The sequence below is a fragment of the Madurella fahalii genome (genome assembly GCF_045866475.1).
Source record: "Madurella fahalii IFM 68171 DNA, scaffold_3, whole genome shotgun sequence".
NCBI classification, from domain to species: Eukaryota; Fungi; Ascomycota; class Sordariomycetes; order Sordariales; genus Madurella; species Madurella fahalii.
Window position 1 is genome coordinate 3,897,664 of NW_027263973.1, and position 20,534 is coordinate 3,918,197.

General features: G+C 53.6%; 6 protein-coding genes across 6 annotated transcripts; 3 read left to right on the plus strand and 3 right to left on the minus strand.

Moving 5' to 3' along the window:
• Positions 1-1,340: 1,340 nt before the first annotated feature.
• MFIFM68171_06588 (uncharacterized protein) lies at positions 1,341-4,213 on the minus strand (the record flags this gene model as incomplete). The annotated part of the gene is made up of 7 exons (XM_071062008.1): positions 1,341-1,563; positions 1,626-1,714; positions 1,844-2,105; positions 2,155-2,378; positions 2,435-3,192; positions 3,256-3,673; positions 4,136-4,213. The coding sequence occupies 7 exons, from the start codon at positions 4,211-4,213 to the stop codon at positions 1,341-1,343; spliced, it is 2,052 nt and encodes a 683-aa protein (XP_070918109.1).
• A 1,448-nt stretch (positions 4,214-5,661) lies between these two features.
• Positions 5,662-7,327, plus strand: MFIFM68171_06589 (uncharacterized protein; the record flags this gene model as incomplete). Its single annotated transcript, XM_071062009.1, has 2 exons — positions 5,662-5,855; positions 5,923-7,327. The coding sequence occupies 2 exons, from the start codon at positions 5,662-5,664 to the stop codon at positions 7,325-7,327; spliced, it is 1,599 nt and encodes a 532-aa protein (XP_070918110.1).
• Positions 7,328-8,715: 1,388 nt separating this feature from the next.
• Positions 8,716-10,801, plus strand: MFIFM68171_06590 (uncharacterized protein; the record flags this gene model as incomplete). Its single annotated transcript, XM_071062010.1, has 3 exons — positions 8,716-8,964; positions 9,021-9,349; positions 9,421-10,801. The coding sequence occupies 3 exons, from the start codon at positions 8,716-8,718 to the stop codon at positions 10,799-10,801; spliced, it is 1,959 nt and encodes a 652-aa protein (XP_070918111.1).
• A 1,868-nt stretch (positions 10,802-12,669) lies between these two features.
• Positions 12,670-13,551, minus strand: MFIFM68171_06591 (uncharacterized protein; the record flags this gene model as incomplete). The annotated part of the gene is made up of 1 exon (XM_071062011.1): positions 12,670-13,551. The coding sequence occupies one exon, from the start codon at positions 13,549-13,551 to the stop codon at positions 12,670-12,672; it is 882 nt and encodes a 293-aa protein (XP_070918112.1).
• A 3,271-nt stretch (positions 13,552-16,822) lies between these two features.
• MFIFM68171_06592 (uncharacterized protein) lies at positions 16,823-18,222 on the plus strand (the record flags this gene model as incomplete). The annotated part of the gene is made up of 2 exons (XM_071062012.1): positions 16,823-17,985; positions 18,168-18,222. 2 exons carry the CDS (start codon positions 16,823-16,825, stop codon positions 18,220-18,222), a joined length of 1,218 nt encoding a protein of 405 aa, XP_070918113.1.
• Positions 18,223-19,762: 1,540 nt separating this feature from the next.
• On the minus strand, positions 19,763-20,314 carry MFIFM68171_06593 (uncharacterized protein; the record flags this gene model as incomplete). The annotated part of the gene is made up of 1 exon (XM_071062013.1): positions 19,763-20,314. The coding sequence occupies one exon, from the start codon at positions 20,312-20,314 to the stop codon at positions 19,763-19,765; it is 552 nt and encodes a 183-aa protein (XP_070918114.1).
• Positions 20,315-20,534: the final 220 nt, after the last annotated feature.

Below are 20,534 nucleotides of genomic sequence, written 5' to 3' on the forward strand. Positions count from 1 at the left end.
GACCATGTATATATCATACTGTCCTAGGATGTGCTGGTACATGATTGAGGAGGGGTTGGGGGGGTTTAGAGCGAGGCTAAAGACGAAGAATTCACCGTTAAAAAGACAATACTGTGGTTCAGGAATGAAAAATGTCGGGGTCGTCAACATCTGTCGCTCGGCTTCTGGCGCTGCGAAAGTTGCCGGGTTCCGCCCTGGATTGCTTCCATGCTACTGATAAGGAAACGTTCAACACAGCAGTGAAGCCGGGAACTTTCTTCTTTTCGCTCGCCGCAAGATCGGATGTGGTAAAGCTTGGCCTACGGGGCCAAGTGTGTCTTCCTTCCTAATCCCAGAGAGGATTTAGTCAAAAGCCGGCAGGCCCATGCAAGATCTCGGCGATCCCCACTGATTAGTACTTGACAGAGGGGCTTTTCCATTCATTTGGCCCAAAATTGAGCTAGAGAGAAGACGCTGACTGTGGAAACACCAGTCATTCACGGACAGTCCGTCACAATTCGCCCGACTTCTGGTCTGCAAAATGCGCCGACATCTATCCCACTTGGGAGGTTGACAGGTGCCAGAGGGTACCACAGACTGAGCGCCCCATCAACCGCACGCGGCGCATTCGGCTGACATGGAAGGAAAAGAGCGGCAAAGAGGAGACTGTCTATCTGGTTTTAGTCCCCCAAAGTCCTTCAAGCAAACATCCACTAGCGATTCGCCAGTTTACATGACCATACAGCCCCATCCCTTGGTCACCCTTCGCAGCTCCCGCTACTCTGTAGACCTTCAGACTCGCTACTAGCCCCCCGTCCATCGCTACGACAGGCTGCTTCAACGTGGGCGTAAGCACGACACGACAAACCCGACAATCCTTGTTTCACACGCCCATCAACATCAGTAGGGCTCCACTCCACCACCTTATGCAACGCTCCCATCTTCTTTGCCTCGTGAACCAGGCTTGGAGGGACACCGCGCTCAAAAAGCCCGATGTAAAACTGATGAAGATCCATCCTGGTCCTAACCTCCATATCGGGTTGGAAGCCGTACTCGATTGCTGCTGCAGAGATCTCCGGGGTGTCTGTCAAGACGTTGGCATCCGCGATGGCGAGAAAGTGCCTTAGCCTCCACACCGAGGGCCGGGAGCTCCCTCCGGGGTACGCAAGAAACTCTGCAAGAGCCGTAGAGTCATCCGCCCGGCAGACTTGATAGCGTTCAAAGAGGACCATCAGCGAACCGTTCTCCCAGGAGGTCCAGAACTCTTCAAATTTTCAAGCAGGAATATCCCGAGGCGCGAGATGTTCCATCCCAACACTACTAAAATGCTTTTGGACTATCTTGTTGCCGAGAAGAAGCCGCTAATACAAATCCGACAGGCTGTTCTCCTCGTACGCGTTTGAGCAGGCAACATAACCGAACTCGAACCAGTGATCGAGATCTCGCATGATCGGCGGCGGGTGTTTGCTATCGAGAAGAAGCGCAAGGAAGACGAAGCAGTACTGTTTCGCCCACGATGTGAGGGTTCGATAGGCTTCGCCTGATCCGCCGGGTCCAGATAAGCCCTGGCTTCGCGGTATCGCTCTTGGATATAGTTGTGCACATCGGCTTCGTCTCGCGCCACCTTGCTGCCGTCGAGAACATACCTGTGCCGGAGAAACCAGGTGTAGTAGCCACCGCGGCAATTCTCCGGTAGCGCCGAGAACAGCTCGATGATTTTCTCCTCAAGCACGGCCTGTGTCATCCAGCGATGCACTTCTTGGCTGGGGACCAAGTGGAACTTGAAAATGCCAACATAAAGCCCCATGAGTTTAGACTCTTAATCGTGGTTCCTGCAGCGCTGAAACCCATAGTCCTCTCGTACCTGAGGATCCTCGGGGTGGGAACCGTACAAACAGTCCCGGCGCAGAAGGTCCGCCGTTGTGATGGGCCGGTGGCTGCACGCGAACAGATGTTGATCAGCGGCTTCGTCTTCGCAAGAGACAATGCAGAACCAAGCTCCGTTGCAGTGCGAGCATCTCCGTGTAGTTGCCTTTTCGCAATCAAAAGCCCCGCAGCGGCCTGAAGTGGCCACGGCTTCCGTGATGAACGGCTCTGCCACCGTCTCATCATCATATGGTGCTTCTCTGATGAATCTGTCAGCTTCTCGGTGTGCGAATCTCTGGAACGACTTACTCTGCACTTGATGCTTTTACAAGGAGACTCAGTCGCTCATTTTCCACGTATCTTGATATCATGGAAGTCGCCGAGGGTATGTACGACCCCGGTAGGACGGTGCTCATGGTCGACGCGCCGAGCGTCGATTCCTTTGCTTGCGGCAATACCACGGCATCCCGATTCATTATCTCGGCTCTCATCAAGGACTCAAGATCCCTTACCGAACTTTTGATTCGATCCGTCTGAGCCACCGATAATAACTGAAAACCGGGAAGTCCCCAGAGGTTGTACAGCTTACCGTGGGCCCTCTCGTCTTGACCCCGTTAAAGATGGCGAGAAAGTGCCAACATAGAAAACAACTCTTTTTGCTGCAGCCAATGTAGTCAACAGCCGAAGTACCCGCTCTGCCAGTTGTGGGGGGTTGGATGTAGAGCTGCAGCAGTTGCATCTCTGCGTGGACCTCCCAAGTCGATGATTTCAGCTTGTCGAATTCCTGAGCGAGCTTGTGCTTGGCCCACCGCGGCCGTTTTTCTCCGACAGCCAGGAGGTCACTGACCCCATCGTCTGTAAAAGCATATCCAAGGTGTTTAAAGAGTCTGCTCAGAGTCCAGCTTTGGCCGTGCTCTGAAGTTGAGGTTTTGCAGGGAGTTGGGCAGTCAACGGTAGAGATAGAGATGTTGGCCATCCCTAGCAACCTTTCTGCAGCGCGTACGATAACACAGAACGAGGTTCGGACTCTTCCGAGAAAACCCAACGAGATCCTCAGACTTCGAGAGCCAGGGGGCCAGAGCTCGCTGAAGTCAACTTCTGAGAAGCTTTTGTACAGCTGATGTGCTTGAACTACCAGCGCCCCGTTTCTCTCCGCGTTGGACGCATACTGGGCAAAGACGGCATCATACAGCTCTCTCAGGTGGCCAGCAAACCGCGACCGGGATTTCTGTTGCTCTCCATGCTTATAACGCTTGAGTATTTGTCTGAGATCACAAATGTAATCGTGGATCCTCGCCTCGTAATGCTTGAAGATAAGCGTCCAAAGATCGTCCGGGCTGCTTGTGTCTTTGGCATCTTAGCTTATGCGCGGTCTCGAACGACGGTTAACGGGAGTCGCGGGAAGCCAACCTTCATCCTCTGCGATGCGCCGAAACAGTGCCTCGATGCACCTCAGAAAGGCCTCGTTCCTCGGACGGAATTTGCTGTTTCTAGCGACGAACACTCGGACTCCATCGTGAGAGTTGGTCATCAGGGTAGCGCTAACATGGCGACCGCCCTTCTCGTTGGCCACCAGCTCTGCCAATCTGTCAAGGAATGCTCTCTGCAATCTGCCAGTGCCAAAGTTGACGAGCGTTGACACTTCGGCCGAGTCGACGTCGTCCAACGCGAAATCACCGTCGTCTGGAGCGTCCAGATGTGATTCGTCGAAATGCGTTGGGGCCCCGACTTGGCCATGGTAGCGCAGCCGTAGCAGCTTGGTGAGGGCTTCGAATCTGGCTCTGTCGAGACCATTTGCCTCCCAGTCGAAGCGCTCCGTCTTGTTCCGCTATGTGACAACCTTTCTTTCCTAGGGTGGAGGTATCAGCAGGGGGTGTTGAAGGTGCTAGTCTCAGTCGGAATGCTCGTGCGGTCAGTTTCCGTCAATAGGCTCTCAGGAGCGTGGCCTGCAGTGCGGGCACCAATGAAACCAGGGGCACTGAACCAACCTTTTGTTCAATAGCTTCGGTAGCGGTCTAAACTTGGAGTTTGACTCTAATCTCCCCGTTTCATGTTTAAACATACACTTTCATGACAACTGGCACCGCTAGGGCAACCAATCCGACAACAAGGGGACCAAAACCGCCACTTCGAATAACCCACCTTAATAAACGCTCTCGGTATAATCCCCCCCACCCCCCCTCTCGTCTAATCTCCTCGAGGTATTCCCGCTCCCCGACAAGTATGGACAAATCCCCGGCTCACCAACCAATGCATCAACGTGCTAACCTCCATCAGCGGAACCACGTACCAGTAACGTAGCCCGTAACCAAAAGTCATCTCCCTGTTCCTCAGAGGGCTTGGTAACCTGGAGAAGATGGTAGTTCATTACAGACGATGCCCATTTGTAGGCAACCAGAAAGCGGGTAAAGAGGGCGTTGTAGAAGAGATAACAGAGGGGGGAGGGATAACCTGAGGTGTGTTGGCGAAGTGGGTGTTGCTGAGACATGATAGAGGGAGGTGCTTCTTTTGGGCAACCTCCTATCCTCGTCAACCAGAACGCATCGTAAGTTACACTGTGGCGGTGCCCGATTTTTGGATGAAAAGTATATCCCACTAAGGTATATACCGTGTAGGACAGGGTGGATAATGTTTAGGTAGATATTGGGCATCTGGTATAGTAAACTCCTTGATAAGCGCTGACTCGCCCAAATGGCCGTTGCTATTATATACCTCACAGCCGAAGAAACAGCCGCCGCCCTGATTTACTGCATACCAGCCACTGCCGCGGTGTGCAGGTTATTCGAGGACCTGGTATTATCCTGGCTATCATGAGCGAGAGAGCGGGGGCTGCAGATGGACAGCATATTATCTCCCTCCGACGTCCTCGCGCCGGGCAGCAATTCCAACATTGAGGGCGGCAAGGAACGCAAGAAGTCGTTGCGCAGTGATCCTCGCATCTATACGTAGTCACACAAGCGTTTATTATCCTGGCACATCAGTCTTGACACCGAAATCGGTGCCTGCCCCCTGCGGTTGTAGCGATACCGACATCGAGATGAGAGCCAAAGTCCTAGGGAACTAAGGGAACTTGAGAGTACAAGAAAGGGGAAATGGAGGAGCGATATGTTCGAATTACTATTACATTCATCACATTGTCAAGTCCGATACTCAAGAGATGATGCTTACCTTAGGTACAGAATTGGATATGAGCTCTGAATTGAAGGCGTGGCAAGACGACGGAGCCGGTTCGCGCCAAGATACGGCGAGTGGGATCCTCCAATTCCTGCATCCCTTGGAATTTCTGGAGCGTTGGTCGACCTTTTCCCAGAATTGGCTAGCGAGACGAGCTAGAGAGGGGTGCCGCAGGATTGCGGCGGACCAAAAGCCTCTCTGCCAACCAACAGTACCAACGTCGTTACCCCGGCCTCCAGGCCCCCCAGGGCCTCTTTGACGCTTTGCGGGGTACTGTACTATACGCTACAGTATGCACAAGGCGCTGCCCTCTATGTGTAATTAACCCATTGGTTTTGCATTTTCAATGGCTGGATACACTCATCAGCTGTTAGTACTGTACTGTGCGTGTCAACTTTAAGGTAGGTTTCTGAACCACCAACCGCGGCATTGTTGCCTTCCATGGCGTGGCCAACAGGCCTGCGTCTTGAATACCTTAGGTAAGGTACCGTATGCACACCGCCTGTTGTGCACGGTAGTCCCCTAATAAATTACGTCCGCGCAAACAAGGGGCCCACAACACGCCCCTCTCCGTCCTGGTGCGCGTTCAGCCCCCAAACCTCACGGCGCCTTCGAATTCACTTCCATTCCGCTATCATAGCCATGTCCTCTGCTACCAATGACCACGCTCTTCTCTTTGCGGTTTTGACCGGTACGATCACTTTGGTCTACTTGGTCACCCGCAAGATGTTCGGCCACGACCCTCGCGAACCGCCGTTGGCTCGGCAGTCCGTTCCCTTTATCGGCCACATGGTCGGACTGGCACGGGCCAAGTTCAACTACTATGTTGACCTCAGGTATGCCCTACCTACCCTCCTCATTGATTCCCGGTTACGGGGCGAAGCTTCTCCTGACCCTGCCCAGCAAGCAGACAGACTCCCCCATCTTCACCATGTCCCTCCCGGGCCAGAAGATGTATGTGGTAACTAAGCCGGAGCTCATCCAGACGATACAGAAGCAGCACAGAGTCCTCGCGTTCCCGCCTATTGCGGCCAAGTTTGCCAGTACCATCTGCGGCGCCAGCTCCGAGGCCCAGGCTATCCTAGCCAAGAACGTCAATGGCGACGAGGGCGATTTCGGCCTTTCCATGGAGTCCTACGCTGCTATGCGCGCCGCCCTCAAGCCCGGTCATCACCTTGACGACATGAACCGCGTCATGATCCAGGAAATCTCCAAGTCGCTTGACCTGCTGCAGCCAACTAAGACCGAGGGTTCCCGGACCATCGGGATGCACGCCTGGCTGAGGGATGCCATCACGACGGCTACTACCAGATCCGTCTACGGTCCTATGAATCCGTACGATGATAAGGCTATTGCCGATTCTTTTTGGGAGTTTGAAAGCTGCATTATGTCCATCTTGGTCGGGTTCCTTCCTTCTATTACCGCCCGAAAAGCCATCGCAGCTCGGGATAGGGTTGCCATGGCTTTCGAAGCATACTACAAAGCCGGAGGAGTTGAGAAGGCATCGGCTCTCGCCCAAAAACGATATCAAGCAGAAATCGACCATAACCTCCGGCTGCAAGATATAGCCCGCTTCGAGGTAGGCGGTTCGGTGGCCATCTTGGTCAATACTGCACCTGCAGCCTTCTGGACTCTCCTCTTACTACACGCCCACCCGGGCCTCCTCGGTGATATCAGGCAGGAAGTTGATGCCTGCATTGGCACAACCACTCTGAGCGACGGCTCTACCGTCAAGACTATTGAGATTACCACCCTCAAGGAAAACTGCCCCCTGTTGCTCTCCTCCTATCAGGAGGTCCTTCGCCATCGCTCCATGGGGACATCGGTACGCGAGGTCACGGAAGATACGTTTCTCGACCAATGGCTGCTAAAGAAGGGCGCTATGTTGCAAATGCCGAGCCGCGTCATCCATCAAGACGCCAGCCTCTGGGGCTCCAACGTTGCCGACTTCAACCCCCGTAGGTTCCTCGCCGGAGAGAAGAAGAACCGTCCGGGCGATGTCTGTTTCCGCGCCTTTGGTGGTGGCAAGACGCTTTGCCCAGGCCGGCACTTTGCAACCAACGAGATCCTCGCTGTCGTCGCTTCCTTCATCGCAAGATTTGATATGGAGCCGGTTGACGGAAGCTGGGAGCTTCCCACTACCCTGAATACGAATGTTGCTTCGGTCGTCATGGAGCCGGATCATGATATTCAAGTTCGGATCAAGACACGACAGGGATTCGAGAATGTCAAGTGGGCCGTTAGTCTTGCTGGATCGGAGAAGGTCTTTGCTATGGTGACGGAAGATACCGGCGGCGAGGTTGAGTAGGAGCTACAACTCGAAAACAGTGTCACGGTGGGATGCGGCGGCTGTACAGTACCTATATTGAAGCGAAGGCATAGACCATAACGTAAAGCCCTCCCTTCCGGGAATGCTTTTACTCCTCGTTCCAGGCATTCAAATTTCCGTTCCCGAGGTACCCATCCGTGATGGATATATCCTAGGGTAGAGTCAGGTACACGATTCTTCAAAATAACACCCCGCGTTCGAGTCGGAGCCGGCACCACACAATCCTGCCTATGCCCCCCCGGCCCATATGGACAGAATTTGACGTACGACCCAGGATAGACGGCACTAGGAACCGCTTGCATTGTATCGCGCCTTTGACGCTATATTGGGGCTAAGTATGACTAATAGGTGACAGAATTGCGTGACAAGAAGAAGGGAGTTCTACCCGACATTCTTGGTTTTGGCCCCGTGGATAGGAAAGAATAGCCGAAGGAAACTATGAAGTTGTATACAGTTGGGCATGTGAGATGGTTGCAAAGGGGAGTCGGGCCACCTGCCGCTTAGGGCGACTTTTTGACACCATTGTCAGCTCTCCAACATCCCAGCGCTCTTGCGGTTGCCGTACAACCTCATTTTACTTGAGAGGTTGTGTGGGTCACTTACCCCTGCATCTTAGCATATAGCTGCAGGCTGCGGGGTGCAGGTCCAGGCATGATATGGAGCTGAAACCCGGCCTTACACCCTCCAAGACATCCTGCTGTCCATTATTTCCAGAAGGACGGCGCCAAGACCAATAGCTGCCCATTTTCGCATTTCTATTGCATTGGACACAGAGGGGTATGTGGGGCATTACTCTCTATATTCAACAAATATGCCCGCGATTAGTAGCACCCGTATCGACTCAAGTCCTAGAAACCTTAGAATAGCGCTATACGGGAAGAGGGTTTCGAAGATCCCTACCCCATTTGTCGCATGCCAGCTACTGGCCGAATGCCGAGATTCCCGTATACTAGGTTGTCAACTTTGGGCGTGACCCGCGCCGGAACTGGTGACTGATAAATATTGTCAATGTGTGTGGGGTCTTTCACTGACCATTAACCCGCCGTGTGGCGACAGCTAATCAGGAGATATCTCAAAATTTGTGGAAGGAATAGACGAGGGTGTTTTACAAGGAGAGATCTGCTGCCTGGTACACATATATCTAAGCCTGTCTCGAACCCGTCTGAGTTTTCTCGAGATATCATGCTTCAGTCTCGGGTCAACCAACCCGTGGGAAATAGTGGTCTCTTCCCATTCACTTGAATATCCTCCTTGCTCAACGGTCAGCGTCTCGGGTCAACCAACCCGTGGGAAATAGTGGTCTCTTCCCATTCACTTGAATATCCTCCTTGCTCAACGGTCAGCGTCTTCATGCCCGTGTTGCCAAAATGCAATACCTCTTCGCTTTCTTATTCCTTGTCCTAACGGTGTTGGGGCAAGACGTCCCCATCCTCCTTGACGGTGCACTCGTGGATGCTACGGCTACAGACGACTCCTACAATACCGGCGGTACCATATCGCTGAACGGATGGACCGTCATAGTCCCGAAGAATATGCTGGTTACTTTTCCGGCCGCCTTTGTGCCGTGGAAGGACTTTGTTGCTGCTAAAGACTCATTCTTGGGTTTCGAGGTCAATGTGAGTCTGAGCTTAACCTCGTACAGAGTCAATCAAGAGCTAATAACTTGCGCCAGGTTGCCGGTAACATCGTAAATGGCCAGTCACTTGCCGCCCAAATCATCATTTCCGAGTTCGCCATGGAGTGGAACCAAGGCCACATCGAGGAGATCAACTTCGACGGGACAATGAAAATTCGGAATGGGCCGATAATCCGCATTAACGACCCCAACGCCGTCTTCTCAGCTGGCTACTCGTTCCCGTTTATGGTGGCTGACGACCAGAACCCCAGTGTCACTGCCTTCTCGGGCTTCCCCATGTGCGTGCCACGGTCATCCAACGACACACTCTGTCCCTTGTCCAATCGACCGTCGATCCCCGGATCCACCGCACCGCAGCGGATCTTGTAGGTACTCTGGGGCTCCTCAATAGGCTGATGGCTGGCAGCAGAGGAAGTTTCTTGCTAACACTCGACAGCCAAGCCCCTGACCCCCTGATCATGGCCCCTTTGCTGGTCGGCGACTTCATCACCTACAGGGGCTTCCGGCTAGGCAACGAGATCATCTGCTATGAGATCGTAGCATGGAACGTTCAAATCACGACGACAGGGTCGCCCACCTATATCCGCGTGGAGGAGTCTCTGGTCGGCGTCTACGCGGCGAATCCACTCGGGGAAGTTGCCGAAACGCGCTTTGTTGGTTACGTCTCAGACCCATCGGTGACCGTTTCTATCAGCGCCGTCGACATCGACCCCTGCACGGGCCGGACGACAGACCGTTCCATCGGTGTGGGTCAGAGCCGCCCCGAGGAAGGTGGCCGCAATAAGTGGCTCTCGCGAATCGACGGCACGCAGACCAGCGCCTACACGCGGGAGTACCGCGCCATTGCCAGCAGCGGAACTGTGCGAACCAAGAACGGTATCCTAGCAGGTCAATACGCGTTCCCAATCATGGAATGGATCCAGCCCGAACTGCTCGCCCCCGGTAATGAGCCCTTGGTCAATGACTACTCCCAGATGACCCACCTCACCCGCGGCATCGGTCCCGATGAAAACGGCAACATACTGGGGCCCCTCGATCCCTTCCCTCAATCAGGGGTCACAGTATTCGACCCGTCCTCTTGCCCTCCTATCGACCCAGTTGACCCACTGACCCCCACCCCACGCATCGAAGCGACCATTGGCAGCATCACAGTCTCCGACTCGGCGCCCCTCTTCGTCCGCTCCGACGATACCTTTACCCTCCGCGGGTTCCAAGACAACTCCAGCCCCGAACTCGCCAATGAGACGCTCACTTGGACCTGGGCCCTCGTCGAGTCCTCCTCAGCCGGCACGGAGTCCGACCTGACGACCTTCACCGTAAGCACCGACGGCGAATCCGTCTCGGTCAGGTTCGCCAGCGCCGCCCCGACCGGCGAGTACGTCTTCCAGCTTTCCATCGCCTCCCCGACGCACGGCACCGCCGGCAACGCCACCTTCACGGCCGCCTTCTTCACCGGCCCGGACACGGTGACGGTTGAGGCCGTGACCTGGACGAGCTCGCAAAGCGGGACGCTGGGCGTGACGTGCAGGAGCAACTACCTCGTGGACGCAAAAGTCGGGATGCAGGTCACCTACCTCGGCGACGACGGCACGACGACGTCGAATATGGCGGCTACGCCGCCGGGGAGCGGCATGTGGAGCTTTTCGTCGAGGGATGTGGACCGGCCGGGCACGGTGACGTGCAGGAGTCTGTTGGGCGGCGTGGCGAGTCGGACGGGCACGACGGCGAAGAGGGACGTTCGCGTGCGCGCCGGGCCGGGAAGAAGGTCGGATGGAGGGCGGAGAGCGGGGGTGATGAGGCGGCGGAAGGTGTTGTAGGTTGTGGGTGTACAGATACCTCAGTTAGGTACCTTACTTCAATCAGAACAGCCTTTCATAGTAGTGCTTGCTTGCAGGTACTTCCGTCTATACAGCCGTAAATGTTCGCCTCAGTTAGCTTGTCTGCCTTGCGGTAGGATCTGGGGATTGAGCCCTAGTCGGGGGTCCTGTCCACCGTTACTCAACCGCTGTGGGAAATGGCCACGGTGCCGTAGCGATCGTCGGTGCTGTGTCCAAGAGTCTCCCCATTGTACTTGGTCTCGATATTCCTCAAAAACAAGGATCTTGATAAACTAATTACATAGCGAATAATTACCAAGCACCATGTGCGGACAGTGCTTCATACCATGCATTCATGGCAGCGGAGACGATGTTAGAACCTGGCGCTAGACTTTACACCTCAGTGGACTAAAGGGCAAATGCAGGTGCCGTAGTATATGGGACATATATGTACTAGTGCACTGTTAAACGCTTGAATAGGTAAAGCTTGAGTGATTCGGGTAGCATTACAATACAAAGACATGACATCCTACACAGACATACAATAACACAACCGCGACCTTCGATGTCAGCAGGCAAGCGGAAGGGGTTAGGAAACTGGAGATTTTTCATAGGCCCATGAAAGCACAAGACCATTGATAAAATTCCTTTGGACTGGACAGAGCATTTACACTCGGTTCTCCTGGTACTTCACAAGGAAAATCTCGAGCACTTAGGCAGCTGACACTATGCCAACAGCTGCAGCCCAGTCTAAAACTGTGAACAGAGCATCCAAGACTGTGATTCTATCCAAACCCTTGCCCATAATCCATCTGTCACTCCGTAACGCTGTTGAAAAGTTCATGAATGCTTGCGAGAAATTGGCCAGCCCAAGAACGACTAGCGCCGTCACGTCGAGCGGTATATCTCCCCGGACGGAACTAGCCGAGAACGTTTTTGATGGTCTGATCATGGCGTAAAGACGGATGATGGCTAAAAGGGCCATTGAAGTGTTGATTGCCCCTAGATAAGCCATCGTGTCATGATGCCAGCCGTCGCCCTCTGGAACTTTTCGGATCATCGCGTCGCTGCTACTCTTGCGCCTGGAGAGCTTGCGCATCATCAGGGGCTGCTTGAAGCAAAAGTGATAGAAGGCACTGGAATGCCATAACTACAACGGTTACAGGATCAGCTGAGATCGGCCGGGGAGGGCGCAGGGTGCGCGGGGTCAGTCTTGATTCCTCAGGACTCACCGCATTGCCAGCGTAAAGAGCTTTGAGGACGCCAGCGTTCGTAAGATAACCGAGCATTTTTGCATCTGCGGTGGCAAGGGTGGCCAAGCCGTGGGTCCATACCGTCGTGACGGCTATGTTATATGGTTCAACGCAGTACGCCCGAACTGGCTTTACCTCGGTTCGTCCCCTCGCCTGGAGTCAGGTGTCTGGACAAAGATTACGTGAGACTACGAAGATTGGCCGGGATAGTCGGAGCATGAACTTCTTTAGGTGAACCAACTGCACCCTTGCCCATACCTGCGCTACGCCAAGTCCCGTCGTCATGCAATGCAACACCCCTCTCCGCTTGTGCCCCGAAATAGACAGTAACAGGCATTTGCACATGTACGCTGGCGTGGTTCCCGTGAGAGAGGAAGTCGTGTCCTACAAGGAAGTAAAGAGGCAAATAGGGACACGCTGCACAAGGCATTGCACATGAGCCATGTATATGTCACCGAATGAGTACTCCGTTGAGGTCAGAACTTCTATATCACTACGGATTGTCTTTTAAAGGTTCCAAACCCTCCGATATTGACATCAACGCGGATGCAGGCCTCGCATACGTGTAGAATTGAGGAGATCGTCCTAAATGAAACGAAAAAGTAATCCATTTTCTCACTTCCGGCAGACGGCCACAGACGCTATCATTGGGATCCCAACGCCGTTTTTCCCGTTCGGCATTGTGTACTGCTCTGCAATCTTGGCTGTCTTCTCGTGCATCAAGGCGCGGAATCTGGTCTTCTCACTGTCGAGCCAATCTTTCCATACGGCGCGGAACGTGTGTGCCAGCAAGTCGACAATCCCTTCCACGGTTTCAGCCCCATAATGAACCTTCATGGAAGAAACCTTGACGTCGCGGAAACCTCCTTGGGACAGGACAAACTCCAAGTGGGAGGGCTGCAGCCACTCCGGCGATAAGGGGAGCCGATATGGCTGCTCGTCCGGACGGATCTCCAATTGTGCCGCCTTGACAACGGGATCGAAGTAGCCAAGGTCGATCCAGGACGTCACGACAGCCACACCGCCTGCTCGGAGCGTCCTGTGGATCTCCTTGGCTCCCGCGAGGCCGTCCACGTAGAAAAGGATCCCGAGATTAGTGATGCTGTGCGTGAAGGTGTCGTCACCGAATTCGAGATGCTCTCCGGGCATGACATGGCCCGTGATGCTGTATCGCTGTCCTTCATTCAGCCCTTCAAGCTTGCGCCGGGCAATCTCGACCATGTTTGACGCAGCATCGACGACGTAGATTGTTGCAGCGGCTGTTCCCGCGCCGTCGTCGCCGCGGTGTCGTCGCATGATCTCCTCGCTGACGATGCCAGTACCGCAGGAGTTGTCGAGCACAACGGAACCCGGCGCTCCGGCATCGGCAAGCTGCGGGAGCTCTAGCAAGGAGAGTGCGAGCTCCCGGGTGCATCCACCTGTGGACTTCTCATAGTCTTCAGCTGCCGCGTCGAAATGCTCGATGGCGGTTTTGGGTTGACCTTCCTTAGCCGCCATGGTTACTGTCTTGCTGGGATCTTTGAGTATTGTGGTGAAGTTCAACTGGAGCAGAACAGGTGTCGTGTCCACGCAATGGCGAGATGTGGCATTGTAAACGCCAGATTCGCCGCTACCGGTTGCGGAACGAGAACCTTGATAGCTCAAGGCACTCCTCACACTGATGTAAGGAGGTCTTGGCATGCAGTCCGTTCGAGTCATCACCGGATTCGACTGAGCAAGTTTGCCCTTAGTAATCCACACTAGAATACCCAAATGGGGCATGTCAGAAACGGCTTTTCATGACCCCGATTTACGGGAATCTAGCTTAAGGCTGCGGGAACTTTGATGGCATTACACCATAACTGTGCGCCTGCTGGAGCTCTGACAACTCGCTCTGAAGATGATGAGGATGAAGATGAGAACCACAGGAAAAAAAAAAAAAAAGACCAGGAAGCGGAAAATGTTATGTTACGGTACAATACATTCTCCATGTAACTTCCTTAGCTAAGATAATTTTGTTTTATGCAGTGAGAATCGGATCCCTTGCCCTGCTGAACCTACTGTACTGTAGTGTCAACATGCAGCGTATCGGCCTCGGCTTCGTCGTCAAGACGGCCTTCCGCATCGTGCAATTCTACCTCGTGTCGCCGTGGTTGGTCGTCTGGGTGCTGGATGTCTATCAGGGGACGTACCTGCATATTCGTTGCTCTCAGATCTGCCTGCGGGGTTACCAACAACTCTTCTGCTGTCCGATACGTCGGTTTGGCCATCTTTTAATTCGGTCGACGCCTACCCCCGATCTGGAGATTGCTTAGATCCTACATGACAAGATCACAAACACCACATCATCAAGCGAAGCATTCACAGGGGTCAACGGCACTGTGGTGTCCTTCGGGGGGTGTTTCACCCGCCCGCTCGGTCTGTTGTCGAGTGGGAAGCTGCGCGCGGTAGCTATCACGGTCCGGCACTTGGGAAGTCCGTTTTGGGTGCTCAGCAGTGTTGCGCTATTGGGGACTCCTTTTCTTAGGGATTACTATAGATTTGAATCACTATGACACCGGCAATATGTGTACGTCTCCGATCTGTGGAGGAGGAGTGCTATTTGGTACCGAGCCTGCTTCTGTTGCCTTCGCTTCGTTAGATTTGAGACGATAGGTAACTTTAGGCTATATTTACAGTCTCCCCACCGGTTTCTTCGTTTCATTTTGACTTAAAGGCCCCGGCAAAGCGTCAATATCACCATCGCCGCTGAAAACCAAGCATATATCACGGCAGACACATGGACGGCGTAGGCCCACGTACCATATATCCCCCTGCTACTCAATGTTCCTGCGTTGGAATATCTTTTTTTTTTTTTTTTTTTTTTTTTTTTGGCTGTTGAGCTCTAGTTTGTAACTTTCCAGCTCGGGCCCCTGTTTAAAGATACACGCTAATAAACGATGGTTGAACTGTAGATCTATCGAGCTAACGAAATTAGCAAAAGTTACATCCAGATAAAGAACCCAATACAGTCCTGCGGAACGGAAGCCACAGATTCGACAGGAACCGAGGCTGACGAAGTTGGGCACATTTCCCGTTCGAACGGTCGAGTCATATCAGATGTCCATTTACCTTACGGGGCCATCATCATCCGGCTTTCACCATTTTTCACAGCTCTGCAGGTGAATTAATTTTGCATTTCCTACCCCATCAACAATCATTTCTGCTGTGCAAACCCTAGAGTGTCTTATTCTTTAAGGTTAGGCTACACGCATCCATACAGTGCCGTGAGCGCAGTGCGTCAGGTCGGTGACTCTAGGTCATCAAAATCTGTCAGATTACCGAAAACAACTAGATAACTCAGACCAACGAGCTTAATGGGGATTGTCAATTCATCAAAAATGATGAGTACGCCCAGAACAAGCAGTTGCGAGTATGAGCAAGTCAACCAACACTCTCAGCAGCTGGGAAGTCACTATCGCCGCCTTTGCATATCCTTCAATAGCGACAAATGACGCCGAGCCAGATTCTGAGGAGTCACAACCGTTAGGATGATACCAAACTCAGCTCCAAGCGCCACCGCCTGCCGGTATCACCTATCGTTAAAGCATGACAACGACTTCCCTGATGTCACCGATCGAGCCTCTAGTCTACGCTGCTTGAGGATGGATCAGGATAGAGTGGGGAGGGGCGGTTCTAGAATTGCGGGCGAGGAGGACTCGGACGGAGAGAGGAGCGCGTCAGGCTGTGCGTATTCATTAGCCAAGCTCGTCTCAGTGAAGCCGCATCTCGGGGGGGGGGGGGGGGGGTTGCACCGATGGCTGTGCAAGCCCACTGCCTGTCAGCAATTTCCGGCGGGTGAATAATTGGTTGCAGATTTGCTAATATCAATTGACAAAATCCTTTACAATCCTCCTGCTCATTAATACTCGGTTCTTCGATGACGAGACGCTCCGTATCTTCGCATTTTCCTTCCCCCTCAAAATGCTCCAAATCAAGCCAAAGAAGACAGTGGTGGAATCATAGTGGCAATCCCAAAAAGTAGTACAACATTACGCCGAATTCATGCGACACCCCGCTACTGGAGAACTTACGAGCGCTAGAATTGTCAAAGCTTTGCTCCAGGATAACAACCTGTCATGCCAGAGGCTAGAGTTACTCGGATCGCTGATCGACGTGATCGTACCCTCATGCGCTTCCGCGACGTGGAACGGGGTCTAGTGTGTGTGCGAAGACTTGATTCTGCGGCACGCGTCGAAATTTCCAGTCGTTCTAGGGTGATTCAGGTGTACCTTTCGTGGAAGGAGTTGCAGCAAGGCGGTAGATAAGCAAAGGTATTTGGGCACTCTGACTGAGTGCGATACCGGGAACCTATTCTTATTTCCAATTTAAGCACCTACTTGTGACACCAACTAAAGACCGAGAGTTCAAAGGCGGTTCGATAGTGTGTGACTGGTCGGTGACCGTGAGTGGTCGGAAAGTAGGGCTAACTTACCTGTGTGGACAAATGCTCCTTAGCATACTGAGTGTTTTCCGGGCTTTGGTGGCTGGTGATTCAGCACTCCGGATACCTACTTATCCTTTTTCCAGGTCAGTTAGCCTAGCAAAGCGCCGGACAAAAGGTGCACCCCGCACGAGCTGGAGGCCTCACGGCGGTGCCTTCTTGGCCGCCTCGCTTCCGTACCGCCGCAGCCTCAAGACTGGGAACAATCAATTCATCATTTATCAGTTTCCCAAACACGCCTCCCTCCTCTTACCAGCACGATCACGTCCATATTTGTGTCGCCATTCAGTCCGCAGACACAGCAAGATGCGGCTCCTCCATACGACCACACTCACCCTCCACACCTTTGTAGAGCCCTCGCAAGCACCAAAGTACGCCATCCTCTCTCACACGTGGACCGATGACGAGGTCATCTTTGAGGACATAGCGACACCCGAGCGTGGTGTTGAAGTAGTCCGGAATAAGAGGGGCTTCGCAAAAGTTCGGGGCAGCTGTGCCATGGCAGTCGCCCAAGGCATCGACTACATCTGGATTGATACGCTGTGTATAGACAAGTCGAGCAGCGCAGAGCTCTCCGAGGCAATCAATTCCATGTTTGAGTGGTACGCCTTGTCGTCTGTTTGCTTCGCCTATGTCGCCGACCTCGACTGGCTTAAACCGACGTCCACCTATGACGGGGTCTACGACCGCTTCCTGGCATCCCGCTGGTTCACGCGCGGCTGGACGTTACAGGAGCTCATTGCACCGTCTGTGGTCGAGTTCTACGACAAGAGCTGGAAGCCAATCGGGGACCGCAGAAGGCTGGCCGAGCCAATATCGACCAAGACGGGCATCTATCGCGGGTTGCTGTCGCGGCAGCATCTTCTGCCGCAGGTGAATCATGATTCCCTGCGGCAGGAATTGTCGTCAATCTGCATAGCGGCAAAAATGTCCTGGCTGTCGCACCGGCAGACAACGCGGCGGGAGGACATGGCCTACTGCATGCTGGGCATATTCGACCTCAACATGCCGCTGCTCTACGGCGAGGGAAACAAGGCATTCATCCGCCTGCAGGAGGAAATCGTCAGGAATTCGTTCGACTCGTCAATCCTCGCCTGGAACGCACCGGATCAGGGTCACCTGCCAATAGGCCGATGGGATACAATTCTCAGCCCGTCGCCTGCGCTCTTCCGGGAATCGGCGCACGTCCAACCCCTTCGAGGCCAGCCACGCTTTGCCGACGGCAATGCTACCCCTTACGGCCTCAACTTGAATGTACTACTTTGCCCGACTCTCGAACCCATGAGGGGAAGAGGTGGTTTAAAATCCGGCCTTGAGGCAGCGCTCCTCAGGGAGGCTCCAGAGAGTTTGGCAGCAGCAGAGAATGGTGGAATATCTCTTTTTCTCGCCATTCTTGACTGCTGCATGGAAGGAAATTTTACCAAGAGAATCGCCATCCTAATGTATCGCCACAAGGATCACGAGGACCGGTATTTTCGAGTGGATGGCAACTTCTTTGTTGTTGGCATGACTGGTAAAGCCCATTCTGTCGGCATGATATATCCCCTGTACCTACAGGTTCACACAGCAACGGCAGATTCAGAAGCAGACGCGGCACGGCAAACAATTGCTCCAATCGGTGCGCCGAGCCTAACATTTGATGTGACGCAAGCGAAGCCCACGCAAATCGTGCTGTGCCCCCAGCCTTCCTCTTCGTGGCATTCTAAACGCGGATACTGGCCATGCGCTTACAACTGGCAGTCATTCGGTGATACTGCCTGGTGTTTGAGGTATTACCTGGAAGCCAAGATGCCACAAGATGGGTCAGACAACTTTGAGCCAAGGTTACCTTCCTGGAACTACCGGGAAGGCGATGTCGGTCTCAAGAGACACATGGACGTCCATGATTACAGAGTCATTGGTGTCCTCCTGTTTGAAAGCCGACGCAGCGCCTTCTTGGTTGTTTGGGGTCTAAAACCTTGGGCGAAAGGCAGGGATACCGGCATATTCAATAGTGAAAGCGAAAAAATAGTCTGGTGGAAGCGATGTGGGGGGTATTTCTGCGTCCTCGTCGAGTGGGAGCATCTGATGACAACTCCTTACCAGAGCACCATGGCAACGTCTCTGACCGGTGCCTGGCGGCAAGAGGACGGCGAGTTCTACAAACGCTTGTTGCAATATTGCCAGCAGCACCTAGTGGGCCGCGACATGAGCCCTGAACACAGCCTGGTGATTCACGGAGGCGAAAATATTAGTACAGTGATTACAGCTAGTGTGTCACCTCGGACGTTTTTAGATGTCGATGGTCTTGTATTAGACGTTGTTATCGCTGAAACTCAGTAAAGAAATATAGTAGGTAGTAGTGAAGGGGCTGAGCAACGATCATTGGCGGGAAGCTCAACATAAGTTTACTAACGGTTCCTCTCCTCTATTTACCACATTTGTGCTTCACCAAACAGTCGTTCCGGGCAAAAGTTTTTCCGCACTCTGTGCATCGATGTCTCTTCCCCTCGTGCTTCCCCCGCATGTGCCTCCGACAGTTTGTGTTCGTGCTGAATGGCCGTCGGCAGTCGTTGCAAAAGAAGATCTTGGACGGTGCTTCGTCTCCAGCCGTCGAAATTGCCGCTTGCCGCGCCGAGAACACGAACACTGAGTTTCGTGCCGTGTCATAGTCCACATCACCCGGTTCTTCCGTGTTCTCTTGGTCGCCACTCTGTCGCGAAAAGGGGCTGCTGAGGAGGTTCCCTCTGTTGGGGGATGCAGAGTCAACACCAAATGCCTGCTGGCTCCCCGCGCCAACGTTATGGGGGGAGAGAGTCGAGGTAGGCTCGGATTCGTGCGCGTTCACACGCAAGCCTAGGTACGTTTCCAAGACCCCACAGCATCCGAGAAACGCAACTCTGCTGCCAACTGTCTTGGAGCAGATACGCGATGGTAGGGCGAGCAGGGTTGCTACATGGCTGCCCGGCACCCAAATTCGGAGCCCTACACAGGTGACGTATCAGTCTTGCACAACATTCGCTACAAATGCCTTTCGAATTCACTACTTACAGCACAGAAAGATGAGCAGAATCGCGAAAATGGCACCCGCCATAAGTAACACCAGCTTCCCGCTGATGCACGCCGAGGAGCCGTTCAGTATTTCTCTCTGCAGCGGACTTTTCTCTTCGGGGAAGATGTCTGGCGGTTCTGGTTTTGCTGAGTAGGGGTCATCGTTCGGAGGAGGCGGTGCCGCATGTCGCTCTCGCCATCTCTGCTGGCTCTGTGCTAGCCGTCCGGACCGCCCCTGATTGTCGACCCGATTAGACTGCTGGCCGCACCAACAAGGGATGACGCGAGGCTCTGGGCATACAGCAACAGGTCTTCGATTTCATGGCCTGACGTCTTGTCGATTGCATCTAGCAAATTGTAACCCCAAATATTCCTCACGGCATCTTTGTAAAGTTCGAAGTTCGACTTGCTGTCGAACAAGATGCCCCACCTCCGGAGGTCGGCAAAGAATCTCGCTGTATACCCCGACGCAGTAAAGAGATCCAGCGTCTCCGAGGCGGTTTTGCATACGCAGAGGAATGCCATCACCTCCCCAAGGTCCTGTGGAAGCCGGCTGCCGGAGATGTTACGCAGTGTTCTGATACCGGACTGCCAGGCTTTTCGGTAATCAGAGAACTGGTCTTCAATCCATGCCATGCCGCCGTGGTGCGAAGACGAGGAGCTTTTGATTCTCTTGAATTCTCGGATGAACGCACGGTAACACTCCGCGATGTGTTCGTGGCTCTGTCGCCGAACGCTTTCCTTCCGGCTTCTAGCATCCCTTAGCATTCGCACCAACAAGGGACGATGGCGTCGATATCGTATCCCCCGTCTAAAGAGACGAAGTGCGACGTCTTTCCACCCTCTCTTCACGGCTTCTTCGAAAACGACCTGCTATGGCGGTATTAGTCGTCGCAACAAGCCATAAAGTTAGTTGTGGGGCTTACCGGATCTCTTGCATTACCACCACGACCAAGGAGTAATCGAACGGTAGACTCATGGCCGCCCC